Source organism: Triturus cristatus, chromosome 7 (assembly GCF_964204655.1).
Source record: "Triturus cristatus chromosome 7, aTriCri1.1, whole genome shotgun sequence".
NCBI classification, from domain to species: Eukaryota; Metazoa; Chordata; class Amphibia; order Caudata; family Salamandridae; genus Triturus; species Triturus cristatus.
Window position 1 is genome coordinate 1,397,645,496 of NC_140590.1, and position 21,729 is coordinate 1,397,667,224.

Sequence of the window (21,729 nt, forward strand, 5' to 3'; positions counted from 1 at the left end):
CCTCAGCAATGCACATTGTAGATTTTTACCAGGTAAAACATGCAACACATAGGGCAGTTCAACAGAGCAAGAACTTTTTTCTACTACGGACTGGGTGGAAACACGTGCAGTATGCACGCGTGCCTCCATTCCAAGGTCTGAAACTCTGAATCCTGTGCAAACACCGCACCTGGGGACAGATGTATCAAAGGGTTTTACCCATTCTGTGTCTATGGGAAAATGTGCTCATACATATGGCCCCTGGTAAATAGCAAACCCTTCACACTCTGTATTTACTAGGCATTCGGTTAGCAGTTGAGATTTGGCGTGGTGTCTGAGTCTTTCAACAAAAAATGTAGGGCCTGATTTAGATATAGGCAGACAGGGCACTCCACTGGAAAAGCAACAGAGTACTCTGTCTGCCAAACCCTCAGTCAGCTTGCCTCATATAAAGTCGGGTGGATAATAATTAATCGGTATTTGGAGCCCATGTTGCCTCAGTCGATGGTATGATTCCTCAGACTGCTCGACGAGTCTGGGCCGTTGAAGGAAGGACTTTACACCACCCGCCCAATTCAGAGTGGATGGTGTAAAGTCTTTTTTCTTGTCCGTCACCACCAGGAAAGACATGGCGGCGTGGTGCAGGAACAACACAAAAACCTATGATCCTCCGAACCCCTCACATCGTGGAACAATACCCCCAGGATATAGGACAATTCATTTTTTGTTTTTCAATAAACAGATTCCCACTTTTGAAGTTTGTTTTTGAAAAACAAAAACTTTTTATCCAAAAGTTTGACGGCTAGCTGGCACGGCTGGTGGTACTTTCCGTCAAAGTTTTTCTACATTGATAGGAACCACCATGATGCCGGTTCCTGTCAATTTAGAGTGTTGTCTGCTGGGCTGTGGGACTACTCTAAATTTGGCAAGCATTGGTCCCTCAGGAAGGCAGAGGATCCCAACAGAGTAAACTACGTACACTGAACACTAATTAAGGTGTTCATTTTCAATTCCTACCTGGAAAGGCTGTTAATCTTGCCATTGGTGGGGGCAACTGTGCATAAGTTTCCAGAATGGGTCACTGCCACCAATGAACATGTAAATATATACAATCTAGGAGTTTGTGGGTGCTTACTTACTTTTCTGGGGTGACACACCACAATCTCACTCTTAACCCTAATCTAGCACATGCTGTGATTCCACAACATTCTAACAAGTCCCTCATTTAGAAGTACACTTACTGGGCGTAAAATGCAGGGAATGCTGATTGACTTGTCAGTGATGTGTAGTTTACAATCCGAATGTTTATGTAGACCTAAAATCAACTTATGTACTCAAAAATGTGAATATTGCAAATAAATAATTATAATGGTATTTCACATTTCTCTATTGTAAATAATTTTTTAAAGATTATGGGGCACATGCATCAACAATGCCATTTGCGCTTCCTTATTAGCGAAAAATAAGGAATCGCTAATAAGGAATAGCAAAAGGCTATGCATGTAGGAATCGCTATTCAAATAGCGATTCCTTAACTTTCCTTAATTGCTACTAGCAAATTGCGAGTAGCAATTAAGGAATGCCATCCCAATCATTCCTATGGGCCTCCAGGCCCATAGGAATGAATTGGAGATTGCATGAGCAAATAGCGAGTACCAGTAGGTTCTCGCAAATTGCTCATGCAATTTCAAGGGTGCAAGGGTGTCAAAATGACACCCTATTGCACCCCTGAAATTGATATGTGCACATATGTTGCACACCCACATGCTCTAAGGGCATGTGTGTGCGCAACATGAAACTTTGAAAAATGCACAAAAGTGCATTTTTCAAACTTTTAGCAAATTACCATGCAGTTCATCTTCATGGTAATTTGCTCCCCATATTAGCGAATTCGCAAATTTTTAAACTTTCATGCATTGCATTTAAGGAATCCCAAATTGAGATTCCTTAAATTAAGGAATCTCAATTTGGGATTCCTTAAATGCTATCGCTATTTAAGGAATCGCTATTTAAGGATTCCTTAAATAGCGATTTTTGCTTTTGGGTTGATGCATTGGGATTGGGTATTTTTAACTCAATACCGGGAGCTATTAGCGAATCGGTATTTTACTGACTGGATTTTGGCTTGATGCATGAGGCTGATTCTTTCTTGATAATTCAGCTGGAGGTGCATGCTGTATAAGAGGTCAATAGAGCTCATTATTATACACCATTGATAGGTAGCATTATGTTTCCTGTTGAGCAACACATTTTCTGTGACAGATGTCTATTTTATGGAAATGCTGACTCAAGGCATTGAATGCTGACCAAAACAACAAAATTAGATGCCTTAAATTTTCGCAGGAAGTGATGGTATATTATATTCTATAATTTATACAGAGCGACAAATATACCACGAGAGGTGTTCTGGCGCTAGACGAAGCAGAGGACTGCCGGGTAGAACAAGGCAATACTACACTCCCAGTGGGAGTGTAGTATTGCCCCTAGGATCATAATGCTAGAAAAAAAACCTTAGCTCTTAAAGAGCTAGGTTTTCCAGGGCTTCCTAAAATGAAGTAATGGAGGAGCCTGCGGTAAACAGTCTGAAAGATCATTTCAGAGTCTAGCCGCTCTGACAAAGAAGGCCTGGCCACCTGACCGTGTACATTTAGTTTTCAACACAACCAACGTTTTACCCCCGCAGAATGGAGTCAGTGTGTTGGGATGTAGTTGACTAACTTCTGTACCAGGTAGTCTGGTCCTCTACAGTGGACCGCTTTGAAAACGAGGCAAAGGAACTTAAAGGCAGACCACGTTTCCACTTGAAGCCAGTGGAATTATTTAAGAGCCTTGAAAGCAGAGAAAAAGTGTGGGAGCACCAGTGCTAATCTGGTCTCCGCATTCTGTATCCTCTACAACTTCCTCACAAGAACCCCCTCCTGTCCCCAAAAGAGGTAGTAATCCAGGCACTAAGTAAGGTGCCTACATTACCCTTGGGTGGACAGGTATTGGAAGGAGAGTCAGGACTTTCTGAGCAACATTAGCAGAAAAAAAGCAGGATACCAGAACATGCTTAACCCGGTCAGCAAAAGAAAGTTCTGGTTCCAGGTAGACCCCCAGATTTTTAACCATCTTGGCTGGGGCAGGCAAAGTTGAACAAAGTGCAGGGCCAAAGATCTGACGGAAGTGGATCTGGGATTGAGTTGTTCTGCAGCCATTCAGATACGGCTGCTATACAGTGATGGAATTGTTCCAGAGGACCAACACTACCCTGTCCAGCGTGATAAACTGAGAATAATCCTTGTAATTCATGCACCGGAGGAAGAATGTTTTTTATAAATTTCGCGAGTGGGCGAATGTAAATATTGAAGATTATTGGGCTGATCCCTGAGGGACTCCTTGGCTCACTTTCTCATACTCGGACATAAACAGGTGTCAAAAAACTGACTGAAACCTATTATTTAGATGGGATCTGCACCCATCCAGCACCTTGCCTCTAATACCAATCTCTTGTAGCTTGGTCTCAGGAATAGTATGAGACACTGTAGCTAATACAGCTGAGATCTAATAGAACTAGGGCTGAGCCTCCCGCCTTATCTACTCACATTCGAAGATCACCCACCAAGGCTAACAGGGCAGTCTCTGTGCTGTGTAGAGGACAAAACCTTGACTGGGCTGAATCCAAAATTTGTCAGCTTGCTAGCCACTCGGACAGGATTTGATTGACAAGTTTATCTACTATCTTGCCAAAGAACAACAGCCGAAGGATTGGTGAGTTTTCTTGAGAATAGCTACATCAGCATTTTTCTTTTTTAGTAAGGGCACTATCAAGGCTTTGTCCACCCATCAGGAACCAGTCCATTCTGTAACAAGCTATTACAGATCTCTAGCAGTGGGGAGGCAAAGACTTTCCCATGGGAAGGTGGGAGGGAATCTACAGTGGACCCAGATTTTAGTATCATGGTGAAGGAAATAAACTTGTATGAAGACAGCAGCTCCCATTTTTCCAGCTGAGTGATGTTGGCATCACTGTCTTCACCAGAGGAAGTCAGACTACCCCCACTCCTACCGAGCAGGACATGGGCGTTGCTTTTCCAATCCCTGGAACTCAAGGGGACAAAAATTTAAGAATGACAACAAGTACACAAATCTCAATCCAGTAAAGTGGGCACCATTATACCTTTGAGAACTAAAAAAAAAAAATCAAACGAAGCACAGCCTCGGTTGCAGGGATTACCATATCCCTTTAGGTTTTAATTGAATACTGTTGGCATCACTAACTCCACCAGAACACGTCCGCCTACTTTCTCCTCCCCACCCCTAGCTGTGTAAGGGCGGATCGTTTCCAATCCCTGGAATCCACTGGCTCCCCGGTAGGGGTTAAATATTTTCAAATGGCAAAGAGAGTATATATCTCAATTCAATAAAGTGGGTACCATTGCACTTTAGGAAATAAAAGAAAGAAACGAAGCACGGTCTTGAATCATCAAATACCCATCTGTATTCTTATGGTGCAGCCTATCCTGCGTACTACAACCCTTTCCATTTTTTATACACTTTGGGCCTAACTTGTGCATTGCTTGGGCAACTCAGGTCTTAAATTCTTGGTAGAAGTGTTTGGAGGAAGGGATTACCAAGGGGGCTCAATAGAATGACAAACTACCTTACTATGAATGGCAACCCAGGCAGGTATTATCTACTACTACAAAGTCTCTCTGGTAGGCACTTGTGTAGGAAAAATGGCAACTGTTTCACAATGGCAAAGATGTAGTTCAACGGTTGGCATAGGAATCCTTGTTTCTTTTTCCAGTGATTTTATGCTCATAATGTGTACATGACAGCTCAGTGTTGAACGCTTGCTTGCTACAACATGCAGTTATCTGAAGACCTTGAGCTTGAATTCCAGAAGGCCCACAGCCTAACATCGCTCCAATATCTGCAAATCGAGTACAATTAATGGGTAACTTTAATAGATTATGCAAACTGAGTCTTGTTCAGATGCATGTGAACTTTCAGAGGGTATCGGTGCTCCTGAAAAGTTTGCGCTTGAGATTAAATTCATCTATTCGTGTATTGTCCAGCAAGGTGATGCCAGGACACAGGAGCACTGCTAGTGAAAATGTGTGCTATTTCACTACTTGCTTTTATCAAATTGTTGCTCATTCTCTAAGGGCTACTGATAGTAGTGAGAGCTGTTGAGGTATTAGAAACAATTGAAGTTACCTTAATGATTATCTCCTCATTTTAATTTTCTCCCATTTCAAAGTGTTGAATTTATAAGCATTAGGCCTTTCGCTCCCAATAGTCAGTAGTCACTGTGACATATTTATATTGAAAAAATGTAAAGTGAAGAAAACCTTTTTCATAAAACATTAAGTATCAATGCCTTTGTCCACTTTCAAATAAGCCAAGTACCTCTTAAGTTTTCTTTTCTATTATAAATATGGAAACATGTCTACAGGCCACTGGGAGCAAGATGCTTGGTGGTTGTAAATGTGACACTTGGAAATGGGAAAAAATGGAAAAAATTATGCATTTTATTAAATCCACATAAAGTTAACTCTTCAGTTTAATTTTCTCAATACATTGTCCTGTTTATAAGTAAAAAATATTGCTATTATTTTAAGTTGGAGAAATTTAAAGTGTAGAAAAAAGTTTCATACTCTAAACATGTTTGCAGAACATTTTTCTGCACTTTAAATGTCTCCTCTTTGTGTTATACATGTAAAGGTGCCACAAAGGGTGAAAGGCATGTCCTGTGCCACAAGTACATACGACACAGTCTCTCAGTCACCTGTACACATATATGCCAATCATACGCACATATATGCATATATCCCTAAAGACCACTCTCTCACTGACCCACATGTCATCCCTGTCATAGTGCCCCTTGTCAAAATATTTTGTTCAAAACATAGCGTCTGTCTTTATGGACATTAGACTTAAAGTCAATTAAGGTGGGTGTGAGGGCATCTGGTAACAATGCGCTAGTTGCTTAGCCGTTAGTCCCTCACAATGATTTTCACTGGTCAGCAGTAGTTCTCACTACAGAAAAGGTTGGAGATCCCTGCTCTAAGACATAAGCTGCTCCTCCTTATAGAGTGAATTACTCCAGGAAAGGTCCACTAAATCATCATTCAGATACATAAATTCAAGTAAAACTTAAGGATTGAAGCAGACTCAGGAGGTAAAATTCAGAGACAGGGATATTCTTAGATAAGATCATGTACAGACCAGAAGTCTCTAGAGACAGGAAGCGTCAAGGGGTCGTATGTCTCCCTGGCCAAGTTTTCTGTGTAGAGCGTGACATGCGGACAAGGAAGCACTGGGATTGTAAGACATGAAGAATGGACTTGTGGGCAGCTATGGCAATGGGTAAGGGAAACTGATGCAAAGTGACTCCAGGCCGGGTGAAACGTTAGACACTTGGACATTGTGAGGAACGCTAAAAATAAAATAAAAAAAAAGACATTTAAGATTCAAAGTCACTGAAACAAAGATAAAGTGGCGCTCGAAGGAATAATCCGGTTTGAGGACCATAAACACTCCCATATAAGAAGTCACAAAAATTATATCACTAAGACACTAGCCATAAAGACAGTAAGGAAAGGCACAAGACCTGGTTGCACTGTTGTGGCATGCAAAATGACAGTTCAGCAGCTACACTGAGTAAATGCTTGAATTAATCGCAGCCACTGGCAGTTGCTCGGGCTACATTGCAGTCCATTGTTTTCCGCCCACTATGCCCCTCTAGACAAAGGCCGCCTTATGAAAATCAGTACCCACCCGAAAATCAGTACCCACCCTGCTCTTCATGAGAACAGTCCATCCCAAACTGCCAGGCAAGGCCCGCTCCAGACGGGATCCCAATCAACCCCAGACTGGTTTCGACTTACTTAGGTCTCATCAGTGAGGTATAGCTCGATTCCTATGGCACAGTGAGCACAGGACCCACATCTGGGCACACCTTTCGTACTCAGTGGTTAGACTTATTGCAGGTATTCCTCACATCACCTGTTGTGTGTTTGATGACTCTGCAAACTGGGCCAAGTGTAACTCCATTAGCACTTGACTCTCAGTGGTAGTGGTGGTGAGCAGTCACAGACTTCTATGGGAGTATTATAGGGGTGCTGAAGTTCAGCGCCTAACAATCACACAGTAACATAATAAAGAAATGTCTAGTCCACGGCAGATCTTTACAAGAATGATAAATACTTTACCGCATTCTAGAACGAAAATTCAATTACGTTTGTCTCTGGTGTATATCCAGGCAGTGCTGTGCCTTCATTGGTGTCCTTCTCTCTTCCTCCTTCAAGGTCTAGGGTCCCTCCCTTATTTAGGGTATAAGGTAGCAGTGTAAATATAGCTCAGGAGCAGGAATAGCACTCCTTAAATCAGGGTGCTGAGTTTTTTGTTCTCAATCTCAAGACTACCAAAAGCAGTGAATCAGTCCCTGCTGGATCGGTGGAGCAGCAAGTCTCTCAATCATACCTGCATCCTCTCTTCCAAGAGGTTGCATACCAGCAGGAAGCATCACCAGTAAACCTAGCTTTGGCCGATGGGTCTGCACACATGTACTGCACCTGAAAGAAGTGGAAGCTGCAGTTTTGGGCCTTCACATCCCAAATGGACCAACATTGAATGCTGCAGCATTTGGGCTCACACCGGAGGCGGCAGTCCTTTAAGGGGTCATAGTAGGGCTGGGCTCATCTTGCTTGTCACAACTTTGGCAGATGTAACCCTACACAGGTACTGTAGCTGCAGCCCCCACAGATGGGCCGTTGCGTCCACACAGAGGCCTATCACTATCGACAGTGGCGGCCATGCACAGGTCAATTACTCGATGCAGTCGCACATTTGCAGAGGGTGACTCTTCCACTGTCAGTTTCAACTGGGTCTGACAAATGCTCACACACCCGACTAGGCCTTGACAATTGTTGTTGCACTGATAGAGGTTTCTTCCAGGAACGAACACCAGTAGGCGAAAGGCCCAGACACTTAGTCAATTTTTTTCTCAGTCTCTCCTGCGTACATCAGACACTTTGGTCAGGGTGCACTTCTATCTTCCGGGAAAGACACTTCTTCAGTAGGGTTGGAATTCTCTTGCCCTCCTTCAGCAGGCAGTCAGAACTCCAGGCAATTTAGGACAGCTAACAAGCTCTCCTGGTGATGTCTCCTCACCTCCACAAAGCTGACTGTCAGTCAGACACCAGCTCTGGCGTAACAGGAGTCCTGCCGAGCACTGCCTTTCTGGGCCATAGACAACTTGGAATTGGAACAAGTGCAGTAGTGGAGCCCCACTTTTATACAACAAAATCAGATATGAGGTATGTATCCAATGTCTGCAGGAGTAAAGCTAGTTTAAGGTGGTTTCCTTTCAAGCATCCATTCCAGGCTGCTCTATAGACACAGCCTTTGTGTACAGTGATGCTTCCTCAGCAGGGTAGTCTCCCAACTGTTGCGGCCACAATATAGGCACAAAGAGGTATGAGGTCTCTGCACCTGTCTGTCATCACCAAAATGGAGTAATCAGAGACAGACAAGGAGGATAATCCTCACTTAAAGATCTTATCACTCTGCATAACAAATCTGCAGTCCCAATCCTAATTCCCTGCAAGATACCCAATGGCAGTATTCAAGAATATTACTCAGCCGCTCAGTGCCAAGGAAAATACATCATTACATTTTTAAAGGACCACTTTCAACACTCCCCCTAACATAAGCGTCTCCTTCCTCCAGCGTCAGGAATGTAGGCACTTACGTTCACTGTCTGGGAAAACAACCTCACCTCCATCTTTTGCGATGGCCTGTCTGGCAGTGCTCAAAATGGATCCCGCAGGCTGCCATTATTCTAGCATATTCAGAGATATACACACACACCATCAATGTACCACACAGGTTACAAATGCAGCCATGCATGAGATACACTCAAAATGTTAGCGCAAGGAACCAGAAAGAGAGCATTACACAAGTGGGCCAGTAGATCTCCATTCCAGTGACAGAGATAAAAAGGTCTGGTCACAACTACGGATTTATGAAGTACGTTACTCACCCGCTGCCGCTCTATGTGTTAAATCCATGACAGGGACAGTAGTCCAATGACAGTCAATGAAGGGATGCTTGGTGCGCCGTTAAAGGTCACAGGACCTTACCCATGTCACGAGACGAGCCAAGGCTTCTGCGCACATGCTAGATTAGCATGACACCAGGGCCATAATCAAGAACCTGGATGCCAGATACACGTAGTCGAGCACTTCAGAAAAACAAGACCGTTCAACATGCAAGTGACATTCCCGCCCCAACAATGGTAAAAAATATATATATATATTTTTTTGTATTGGATGTATTCGTACCAAATGTTTTTCTAGATTGATTTAAATTAATCAACCTGTTTTGTTCCTTAGGAGCTTTTTGAAGCTGATGGAACAAATTGTTATTCCGTTTCTCAACAAAATGATATGCGGTTTTTCATTTATTGAAAAATAAAACATTTAGCGATAACCAAATAAGTAAATTTGTATATTTGATTGTTCTCATCTGTGCAAGTGATTTTCCAATTACCATTCTCTCTCCTACCTCTCCCCCAACCCTGAGACCTATTTACAACAGAATGGAGAAGCGTGGCATTAAGCAAACATTGCTAATGCTATGCTTCTCCATTCTGAAAAAGAAGGGATGCGCTGTATTCGCAACAATGCGGCGCACCGCTGCGTTTCCCCTAGCGCTGGAGCTGAGTTTAGCTGCCTAGCCCAAACGTAGGCACCCTTGCACCATAGTGAAAGGGTGTTTGCATTGGGGAAATGATTGTTCATGTGCAGCAAGGGCTCCCTTACTGCACATAATCATTAATGGCAATTTTAAACTTCTATGTGCATAGAAGTTGAAAAACGTCATTTTTTTAAAACATTTATGTGCAAGAAGGGTCACCTTCCTGCACATACACAATCAATGGCAAGTTGGTGATTATATGTTTGCTGCACAAGGCAGCACACATGGAAACAGCAAAAAAGGGAGAAATAAAGTATTTCTCCTTGTATTGCCTGTTTAAGACCAGGTTTTCCCTGGTCTTAATTTTAGTGCTGCCTCCTATTTACACCCACCACAATACCCATTGCCCCCCCTTCACGCTAAGTACAGCGTGAAAGGATGCCTTATTTACTAGGCCAAAGACACACAATTGATGGACGGAATGCAGAACAAATCAAAACATTCACCCCCAGTCAAGAGATCTGGGTTATATCCATCATTCTTTTGCTCACCATGCCACCCCAGTTTAGACCTGGCCATATGCAAATCAGTCTTGACCCTGTGCCTCATGGGAACAGTCCAGCCCGAACTGCCAAGCCAGGTTCTCCCTGGACCGGAAACAAACATCCTAGGACCGGTTTCGGGGTTTCACCCCTTTTTATCCAGGATAGCTTGATTCCAGTGGCACAGTGAGCCCAGGACTCACGTCTGAGCATACCTGGCACACTTAGGGCGAGAAAGCAAAAGACACACAATTGATGGACGGAATGCAGAACAAACCAAAACATTCACCCCCAGTCAAGAGATCTCTGTTAAATTCATCATTCTTTTGCTCGCCATGCCACCCCAGTTTAGTTATTTTTGCATTTGTCACCCCGAGTGGGACAGGTATGCTCAAATGTGAGTCCCGTTCTCTCCATGCCACTGGAATCAAGCTATCCTGGCTGAAGAGGGGTGAAACCCCGAAACCGGTCAGAGGATACTTGTTTCCAGTCCAGGGAGGAACTGGCCTGGCAGTTCGGGCTCGACTGCTCCCATTGGGCGCAGGGTCAAGACTGATTTGCATATGGCTGGGTCCAAACTGAAATGGCATGGTGAGCAAAAAAAACGATGGATTTAGGCCCAGATCTCTGTACTGGGGTGAATGTATGACATTGTTCTGCATTCTGTCCATCAATAGTTCTATTTGCGTTATTTACAAGGCAGCGATAAGCCACATTAAGTTGCTTAACGATGCTTTGTAAATAGGGCGAAGCCCCTATCGCCAACTCAAGTCACTAAAAGCAACGCTGTGGTGGAGATAGGGGCCTGTAAATGTGCCCCCTCATCCTTTATTCCACCACAGTCTACTTTGGCTTTCTATGCTTCCCCATTTACCCTCCAGCCATACAGTCTCACTACATGCCACACTTTCCATTAAAATCGCTGCTATGTCTCAACCTTTACTCATTATTATAATCTCCTCCATCTTCCCCATGTGGCTTTTGTGTGTCACCTGGTGCCAGCGGTGAGGGCTAGGTTAGACGGCTCACTTCCTGGAGCTTAATGGACACTATACTGTAGGTGTTTCTCTATCCCGCCGGACACTGTTGAGGCGACACTTAAACCACCTTTAGGTTGCTCCTTGATGCTGTGGGTACTTTACTAGCAGCGCTGATACGTGGTAGGTAGATTTTACACCCACCACTGTCTGTAGGTAGATTTTACACCCACCACTGTGTGTAGATAGTTTATCCACTAGGTCCTGATGAATTGCCACTGATCCTCCTGACCAATTGGCATGAAACATGTTGACCCAAAGAGTAGAGCGTAGTTAACCTGAACCAATACTTCAGATAGCCACCACTCTTCCCTCGTTTTTAATCGGGTGGAGAGCCAGTTTGAATAAAAGTATCTTTGGACTACCCAACCTGTTTTAACCACTTCTCACTACATCTACACTTCCTAGTCCCCTTACCCCCACTGCACCAAACGGCAAGGAACAAAAGATCTCTGCCAAAGAGTCCCTCTATGGGTGCCCGTCGGGTATTGCAGCGCCGACCCAACAAGGAGCATGCCCATATGATGAAGCATGACACCTAGCTGGCTGGGTGTGTGAGGGACCTAGTTCCGAAAGGAGGAATTCCCCTCCTTTCGATCCATTCAGGATAAGCACACTCCCAGTGTGGCTTCCTGACATCCCTCCCTTCTTTGTTTGACAATTAAGAGGAACTGCATATCCTCTTTTCTAGCTTTTGTGTGTCACCCACGCTCTAACCTCATGTGCCAAAAAATTAAAGAGAAAGTATTAATAGTTGATGTAAAACAGGAGAGAGAAATAGACACACATCTAATCTCTTAATTGCTTAGTGTGGAACTAGAAAACCTGCAATCAATCCCGGCTGCCCTGCTTGAGCAAATGTTGTGATTCTATCCACATCTCTCACTTGTGTATGATTTATTAGACTGTAGTTTTATTTCACCTATGGTAAGAATCTAGGTCACACAAAGGCTGCACAGGACAAATGTCTTACCGGTTAGTTCACTAATGGCATTGCATAAGGCTTGAGGGTTCTTGAAGTTTGCGAAGTTCATGTTAAAAAAAAACAGTTTTAACAAATGCCTCTTAATGCAGGATATTGTCGGAGGTACCAAGGTGAAACGATTTTACGTGTTAAAGAAATAGACTTTTTTTTTTTTTTTACATTTTATCATATTTTCATTATTTGCACGAATCGCATGCCACAACATTTTCCTGGCTTGTCTCGTGCACGGGCTCTAAGAGTCAAGCTTGATCCTTAGCTCGGCTCTTTTGTAAATGTTTGGTGCTCCCACGTCTCACCTCTACCATCTGCTATTTTTGTTTGCATATTCGGTGTGGGTGGGTAGGGTCGATTTTTTGCTTTAAATGCGGAGCGGGTGATGTGTCAACAGAATTGGGTGTAAGTAAGCAGTCTGGGGCACAGGACCACGTGGCTCTTCTTGCAATCGCTGGCTCATCGTAACGGTTGGATGTTTTTTTGTTTCTGAAGGTGTGGGCTGTTCCGACTCTCATTTCCATCTACACGCAGAGGCCATTCCGCTCTCTCCTCTTCCATTCGCCTCTCTTTTCTTCCAGTAACATGAACACGAATGCGACCCTTTCCGCTCTCTGCCAATCCTTCTTTCTCTAAACTGGTGATCAGAGCCTTTCTAAACGCTGGTGTTTCTTTTACAAATAATGGAATTTATTCAAAGGAGACAACATGAGTTGCCCAGGATAACACAATGTAGTTAAGTGGAGAAGCTGGTACTTCATCCCCCCCTCCCCCTTCTGTGCTCAGAAATGCAGGTACTCTCCCGTTCAAATTAAAGAAGGGCAGTTCCTGGCCATTTAAAACACTGAGTCAAATATATTGAACTCTGTCACGTGTCATACTCTGACCCCTACAGTACGTGTTCAGGTTCAAGGGACGACCGCCTTACATGGACCCATGATTCTCGCAGTATCCCCTATATCCTAAGAGCTACATAACTTACTCCAACCACCCAAATGAATTCTAGCTGCGATCTTAATTATGAAAAAATATGTAATTAGTGCCCTCATAGGCTTGATGCTTTATAGCCCTTCCAGTTGGAGGTATTACTATTGTTCTATGCAGTGGCGCACCGTTTATCAGCCTTTAAAAGGTGAAAGGTGAGTGGACCACTGAAACAGGTAGTCAACCCACTAAGAGGCATCACCGATTCATTAAATGGGAGCCATACAGAACATTCCAAGTGAAATTCAAGTGAAGAAGGCAATATTTGTCACAGGCATGTTTTGAACATGCGCGCAATAAATCATTAGATTTAAATTAATGGCAGTGCCTTCTGAAGGCGAACAGGGCACAAATCTGTACACTAAAGTTAGAATCGCAGCAGCCTTGTGCTCAATGTTTCAGAAGTCCACAGAGCGTAATATTGTATCGGACAATATTTGCACTGGGCATTTATTGTGCTGTGCAAGGGCACGCGGCTGTCAGCACAAGGTCTACGCAAGCACTTTAATGTTTACTTAGAACAGCAGTGACTGTGTAGCAATGGTTCATGTTCTCTAATGCAAGGAAACAAAACGTGCCCCGCCCGTGTTCACTTTGGGTGCTAAAGATAACCATACTGGGGCCAACACTGCCGTTTACATCACGTGTCCCCGGCACCACTGCACCTGATGCACTCAAACATGCCAACATTTCAGAAGAGCAAAGTGGGAGATTTTTTCGAAAAAATCGAGAGAATGGGTTACTGTCATGTATGGGCTTTGTAAGTGTGATGCTGCAGGATCGGACATTTGAAACGCAAATGCACGTTTTTCTTACCTTTCAGTAGCATGGAGCGCAATGGCAGGCAGAGAGAGGGTGATGCAAGTGTTGTGCACTGGCCTGGCAGGTTGCTTGCTGGCAGTGCATACACCAAACCGCCCCCCCCCCCCCTGTGTGGCAGCCCGGGCTGGGCACCCACACAGCCCACCTGAGTACTTCACAGGTCTTTAAAAGACCATTCGCTTGTTAATGAGGCTTTGTTGGTTTTTCACCCCTTCTAGAGCTTCTGCCTCGCCACTCTGACTATTGCTGGAAGAATTAGCACGTTACACAATACCAAGCCCCCCCCTGTCTGCTGAAACCCCGAGGAATCGGGTTTCGGGATGCTTGAATCGGGAGTCGGGAGACTAGCCTTGAAATCGGTAGTCTCCCGCTGGAATCGGGAGGGTTGGCATTTTTGTGCACTGTTTATGGCTGCGCCAGGCTCAGAATTAAGGAGGCAGTGTCATTGCAAGGGTGGCAGGGGCATTACTGCAAGCAATGAAAATGGAAACCCCGCTCCTAGTTTGGCATTAAAAACACCCAAACATGTTGGTTTTGCCAGGTGTCACAGCTCATTATGCCACAGCCTTAATGCTGGTGTCCTGCAAGTCTAACAATGGGCCGTTTACACCCCCACCAGGTCGTCCCCAATAACACAGTTGCGTAACTCACCTCCTTAGCCCCCCGGATGAGTTTGCGCACTGCGTCCTTGCAGCTGTAGATGCACTCCCCATAGTTGGGTTGGAAGTGCACCTCGGCCCGCGTCACTCCGCGGTAGGACCCGGCACAGAAGGCGGGCCAGCCGAGCTCCAGCGGCGGGGGCTCCACGTCTGAGCGTTCGGGGAAATACGTGACCGAAGAGCAGTCCATGGAGGCGGACAGCAGGGACAGATCGGCCCCATCCTCGGCGCCTGGCAGGATGGCCGAGGCCAGGATGGCATCGATCTCCTCCTCGGACAGGAAGGCGACCACCTTCTCCTTCTTCAGGAAAGCCCAGAAGGCATTCCGCCCCCCCGCCAGCAGCTGCTCCACCGCCAGCCGCTGCGCCTCGCTGTACAGGTCCCTCTGCAGAAGGGCAGACTCGTCCCACTGCCGGGGCCAGAGGTGCCCTGAAGGCAGGTCGTCCAGGCACTGCGACTGGTTCGCCATGAAGCCGAACCCGGGAGCCTCAGCAGGGCAGTAACAGACAGGCGGAACGGGACAAGATAGACAGGTAAATTTAAAAGCCAGTGGCAGGGACCCAGCTAAGCTTGTTGCCTCAGCCTTTATATGACATTTAAATACAAACACCGCGCGCTCCTGCAGCTATTGGTCCGCTGACAGCCAGCCCTCCTCCCCGGGCCCGGCCCCTGTCTGCCAACTCCAACCCTTCGCGCCGTGCCCTGCCCATCGCTCACCTATTCCCAGCCCCTACCTGCCCCCAGGCCCTCACGTGCACACCCCGCCTCCCCTGTGCCAAGCGTCCCTTCCCAGACCCAGTCTTCAGAGATCGTCCCATATCATTTTGCGCTGTTCATCCTTCGCCTTCCTGGGACCAGCCCATTCCTCCGTGGGCTCTTTCTCCGCCCATTTGCCAGTCACGTGGCGCCTAATAGTTTACTGGTATTTAGTGGTGCTCTGTAGCCCTTTCGTTGCACCCAGCCTGTTTCTACCAGGCTTGATCCACAAGCCGAGCTCATGGGAAGTGTCAGCTTCGGACTTCCCCGCCTTGACCAGCCTCTCTGTTTATTCCCATGTTTTCTTGTCTTCAATAAAATAACCCTTCCTGTCGTGTCTTCGCAGCGCCAATAACGACAGACACGATGGGTTTATCTTAGGACACTTTATTTCTTGTCCTCACACCAGCGTGGCCCTACTCTTTACTGCCCTTGCTGACCCCTTGCTCCGCCCTTTCCTGTCCGGGCAGTCCTCCCCTTACTCCACCCACTCTGCTCCGCCCACGCAACTACTAGACCACCTCATCTCTACATCTCCCCCTTTGTTAGCAACTGAAATGAGTCACCAAGAATTACATCTCTTCAATCAGCCGCTTGGGCTGGCGGATTGTTTGTCGTGGTCTGAGTGTACGTCCTTCAGGCACTGCAGTGGTGCCGGCGCCGGGTACCTGTCCCGGGTGGCTGTCACCGTCGCTCTGTGCTTCTAACTGTCGAGTTCTCGAAGGTGTCATTCGCGACTCAAGCGTCTCTTGCAGAACTGGGCTGCACTTCTGAAAATGGGACACGTTTCGGGTTACGCGCCTGCTGTCCGACTCCGCTGTCAGCATGGTGCCTTTCTGTCGAGTGACTGTTAGAGGTTCCGCTCTGAATTTGCTATCCGTCTTCTTGCATTGCTCCTGCTTGACGACCACGCAATCTCCTTCGTGGAATGAGAGGGAACGAGCACGTCTTCTGCCATCCGCGTACGCCTTCATGCTTTCTTTGCGAGCTTTGTCGGTGGCTTCCACTTCCCGATGGACGCGGCTGGGGGAAATGGGTCGTAGTGCTCCCTCCCAGGTGGGTATCCGGGTCCTGACTGGGCGTCCCAGCATGAGTGTAGCCGGGCATTTGCCTGTGGTGGCATGCGGTGTCGTCCGATATGCTCGGAGTACATCATTGAGTGCCGCTTGCGGGTCTCTCTTGTCCAGAGCAGCCTGTTGGAATGTCTTTTTGAGGGTGGCCATGAATCTTTCCGCTGTGCCGTTGGCCTGCGGCCATAGTGGTGTTATCCGCCGGTGTCGCACATTCATGAGTGTCAGGAAGTCACTGAATTCCCGGCCATTGAAAGGGGGGCCATTGTCCGTTTTCACCTCTGTGGGTATACCCCAGGCTGCAAAAACTTCATCCAGGATGGTGAGCGTGGCGGCCGCATTGGTGGATGGTACGAACCGGGCGATGGGGAATCGCGAATATTCATCTATTATGACCAATACATACTTGCCCGACGGCATGGGGCCATAGAAATCCATTGCTAGTTCTTGCCATACTCCTGGCGGTAGGGGCGTCATCTGGAGTGGAGCTGGCGGGTCTCCTTGCCTTACCACTTGACATTGCAGACAGTCTTTCAGAGTGTGCTCTACCATTTTGTCTAGGAAAGGGAACCAGACACGTTCACGAAGGGCCCTTTTCGTCGTGACCACTCCTCGATGACTTTCGTGTGCCAGGTTGACGACTCCTTGCCTCAGTTGCTGAGGGATTACAATTCGGTTATCTCGTAACAATAGGCCGTCCGGTGTAACAGATAGTTCCTCACACACATTCCGGAATGCTTGCCACTCCTGGCGCTTTGTAGTGTCACCGCTCTCGTCCTCCGAGTCTTCGTGCCGCCACCGGTTCGTTCGAACTCTTCGGATCACCTGTTGCACCATTGTATCCTGCTGGGTGGCGTCCAGGATGGCCTCTAGGGGGACCGCTGGTGGCCGCGCTTGATCCACCACAAAGTGGATGTATTCGTCTGCCATGGACGGTGTGTGACACTGTGAGTCTTCCGGGTGGCGCGACATATAGTCGGCCGGGTTGGCTGCCTTCCCCGGCTTGTGCACAATGGTGAACGTGTATTCCTGCAGACGGAGCCCCCACCGTTCAATGCGGGGCGGCATTTTGGACCGTGGATTGCCATAGATGGTGACGAGCGCTTGGTGGTCCGTCACCATGGTGAAATGCTTCCCGTAGATGAACACGTGGAAGTGTTCGCACGCCCACACCACCGCAAGGCTTTCCTTTTCCGGTTGGGAGTAGGCCTTCTCCGTGTCGGAAAGGCTCCGGCTGGCGTGGGCCACAATGTGTCGTTGGTCCGTGTCCTTGTCGTATTGGGCCAGGATGGCACCCAGCCCGACGGGGCTTGCGTCCACGGTTATTTCGGTCTTGCGATCCGGGCTGAAGTACGCCAGGCTCTCCACCGTGCCCACGGCCTTCTTTATGTCTTGGAATGCTTGCTCGCATTCGGATGTCCACTCGAACACTTGTCCCTGTTTGGTGAGAGCGCGAAGAGGGTGGCTGATTGTGGCATAGTCCTTAATGTATCTTGAACAGTAGCTCGCCATGCCTAGGAAGGACCGCACATCACTGACGTCAAGTGGACTCCTGGTGCTGTTCAGAGTACTCACTTTGTCAGGGTCTGGTTGCATTCCGGCTCCTGAAAAGATGTGGCCAAAGAATTTCAGTTGCGACTGGTGAAACTCGCACTTCTCTCTGTTGAGCGTGAGGTTGGCTTCTAGGAGGGCATGGCAAACCCTGTCCAGGGCCGTGTCGTGGACTTGGATGTTCGCCCCGTAGACTAGAATGTCATCGCTGTAGTTCAGCGTGTTCGGGATGTGATGGATTGTTTGTCTGATAGCTTCTTGAAATATCTCTGCGGCTGATGAGATGCCGAAGTTTAGTCTCTTGTATCTGAACAACCCTAGGTGCGTTGCAAATGTTGTGATATATCGGGAGCTCTCGTGGAGTTCCAACTGGTGGTAGCCTTTGTTTAGGTCCAATTTAGAAAACACCCTCGCCCCGTTGAGGGCGGCGATCATGTCACTTAAATGAGGTCCTGGATGACGCTCTCTCTCAATGGCGGTGTTGGGCATTCTCATGTCCACACAGAGTCGGACCTTCCCTGGTGTTCCTTTCTTCGGTACTATCACCACCGGAGATACCCACGGTGTGGCGCCCTCTGTCCGTTCGATGATGTCGGCATCCAGCAGATCTTGCAGCTCATCCTCCACCGCTTGCTGGAGGTGGAACGGTACTTTCCGCGGGTGTTGGGCAACCGGGCGGACCTGGTCATTTATGTGGAGGCGAATCTGGCCTCTGTTCATTTTTCCGAGTCCGGAGAACAGCTTCGGGAACTTGTGTATGGTGTCGTTGTCACTGTTGACGCGGTACAGGATCTCTACCAGCTTCAACCGTTCAGCTGTTGGTAGGCTGAGGAGACAGTCTGCTTCCGGCCCCTCGATGACGTGAATCATGGCTGGAATAGATGTTGTTTGATGCCTCAGTGTCGTCGAGAACTTCCCAAGACATGGGAGCGGCTTCCTGGACATCCAGGTGTAGACACGGACGTGTGCTGGATTGAGCCGAGGCCGAGGGTTCATCTTCTTATACTCCGTCACTGGGATGTAGTTGAGGGATGCCCCGCTGTCCATCACAAACTTCGTGGGATGCGTGCCTACGCTGATGTCCAGTCGAGGGTATTTTTTAAGCTGGTCTGGATCTGCAATCATGTTGGCATATTCTACGGAATATTCATGTTCACTTGATGGTGAATCCGAGTCTCTCGACGGTGATCTTCTGGACCACCTTGAAGAGCGTGACTCCCTGCTGGACTGGGAGGATTTGGAGGAGGACTTCCGGCGGTCGCGTACTGCTCGCGCGTGATGGCGGCGCGTCTCGCCTCTCGGCAACCTCGTGGAGTCTCTTTCTTTCTCCCGGCGGTAGTCCCCGCACATGGTCTCAAAGTGATTGTTGCGGCCACACTTGTGGCACTGCTGTCCCAGAGCCGGGCACGCTCCGATGTGTGGGAAGTCGTACCCGCATCGGTAGCACCTTCTCAGTGGCGCCTTCTTCCCATGGTCCTGACGCCTGCTTCTCTTCCCCGAATCAGGCCGTCGATGGCCAGGGCGGCGGTGTCTCGATGGCGGCCGGGCGTGTCGTTCCCGCTCCCTTGACCCCCGGCGGGGGCGTTCGGTGCGTACTTGACAGACCAACTCCTTGCGATCCACGCGTCCCGCCTCCATTGTCTTGGCTTGCTCTTCAGTCTGATCGTGGAGCCTCGTGATCTCTTCTATTTCATCTAAGGTGTGACTCTTCTTCAGTAATTTCCTGCGTAGCGTCTCTGACTGACAGCCGTCAATCACACGCAGCCGTATGTCGTCGTCCGTCGAGAACTCGTCGAACTCGCAATGGCGCGCCAGTCGCCGCAACCGTGTGATGTATGAGCCCATGACCTCATCCTTTTCCTGTCGCGCTCTCTGGAACACGTACCGTTCGTAGTCCACATTCTTCTTGTGTACGAACTTCCTATCCAGGGCTGCACGCACTCTTGCATACGTTCCCGCGTCTGCGGCGGGGAGCTCCTTTATCATCTTGCTGACGTCCTTACCCACGAGGTTTCGAAGTGCGATCAGTTGATCCTCGTCCCCTGTCACCTTCGAGCCCTTGATATAGTCCTCAAAGTCTTCAATCCACTCTTCCCAGCGAGGGCCCATGCTGCTCCCGACCACGAGCGCTAAGGGCTCTGGGGGGCGCAGGTGCGATAGTCCCATGATGATCGGCTTCGCTTCTTGGCGAGTTGGAGACTGGGCTGGGGAACCATTGTTCGACATCGTGTTGCACGTGAAATGAGCGCAGCTTCAGCGCAGTACGGGCTCTGGGAATCCTGTAGGAATCTTGCGCGCTGTTTCAAGTAGTTTCCCTTGTTTTTTTTTTTGTGTGTTTGCTCGTGCTTGTTTAAATTTTAGTGTTGCCTGACTTCAAAATGGCCGCCCGGGTCTGTTTGCATGGGACGTCTGGAAATCCGCCTGACTTCAAGATGGCCGCCGGCTGGATAACGCGCATGGACATCACACGTGGTGCCGGGCTTTCAGCTCACTCATTCCAGGACTGCGCGCTGCTCAGGCGGCCCCTCTCATCGTCCGCTTCACTCAGGGCTTTACAACAGGTAGGTGGGTGAGGGAGTCTTCACGCTCGCTGCTCTGACCTGGGGACGCGCGTGTCAGCGTCGTCGCTTTCTTTCCTGCCTTTCAAAGTGCCGGCCCTTTTCCAATGCAGGGCACGTTTCGCGATCTCGCTCCTTCTGCTGCTGGGCTCTCACACGCTCCGGGTGTGTGTCGCGAGTGGCGGCGCTTCTGCTGATTTCTTCGTGACCGGCCCTTCGCCAGTCTCGTCAGCGTGCTGGTGTTCTGGGAGAGCATCTAGCTCTATCCCACCCTCGTCGCCAGCTGTCGTGTCTTCGCAGCGCCAATAACGACAGACACGATGGGTTTATCTTAGGACACTTTATTTCTTGTCCTCACACCAGCGTGGCCCTACTCTCTACTGCCCTTGCTGACCCCTTGCTCCGCCCTTTCCTGTCCGGGCAGTCCTCCCCTTACTCCACCCACTCTGCTCCGCCCACGCAACTACTAGACCACCTCATCTCTACACTTCCCCTGTTACCTGCCCTCTTCTGAGCTGCCCCCGCTGTGCCAACCACTCACTCACTGTGCCTAGCCCCAGGCCCGGTTCCAGGATTCTGGGTGTACGAGGGCCACGAAGGAGCATGGATGGGCAATTAAGAAGAATGCAAAAAACGGGCAAAATGCAAGCTTTTAAACTTTGCTCTAAGCAGGCCGGGTGCTTGTTTCACCGAGATGCGCAGTTTTCTCATTCTCTGTGCTCGTCTTTTTGGGTGCTTGCCTGCTTACTCGTGTTATTGCTTTCGCTCCCAATGTGTTAAACCAGCAGTGACTATATATTCTTGGCTGTAGTGTCACAGTCACCATCAACACTCTTTATTTCAGTAATTAAAACTACCATAAAAGAGACCTACATGTAAAATCATAAAACAGTCATTATTATAAAATACATTCATAATCTTAAAATAAGAAATCTAAAAACTTGTTAATATGCCACACAATTCCCTAAGGTCAATACAAATGATTTAAAATCTTAAAATAAATTGGTCATCATCAATTGTACACCACAAAAGTTCCTATTTTATCAAGTTAGGTAGGTACTCCCGCTTTCTTCTGTACAAACCAAATACTCATTATAGACCTCGATAT

General features: G+C 47.8%; 1 protein-coding gene across 1 annotated transcript in view; it reads right to left on the reverse strand.

Annotated features, from left to right (window-relative positions):
- SACK1D (scaffolding CK1 anchoring protein D) overlaps positions 1-15,271 on the reverse strand; it is a 52,650-nt gene extending 37,379 nt beyond the window's left edge. The window contains exon 1 of the mRNA XM_085619116.1: positions 14,679-15,271. Within this exon, the coding sequence (XP_085475242.1) occupies positions 14,679-15,155 (477 nt within the window). The 5' untranslated portion in view covers positions 15,156-15,271. The remainder of the gene's footprint in view (positions 1-14,678) is intronic.
- Positions 15,272-21,729: the final 6,458 nt, after the last annotated feature.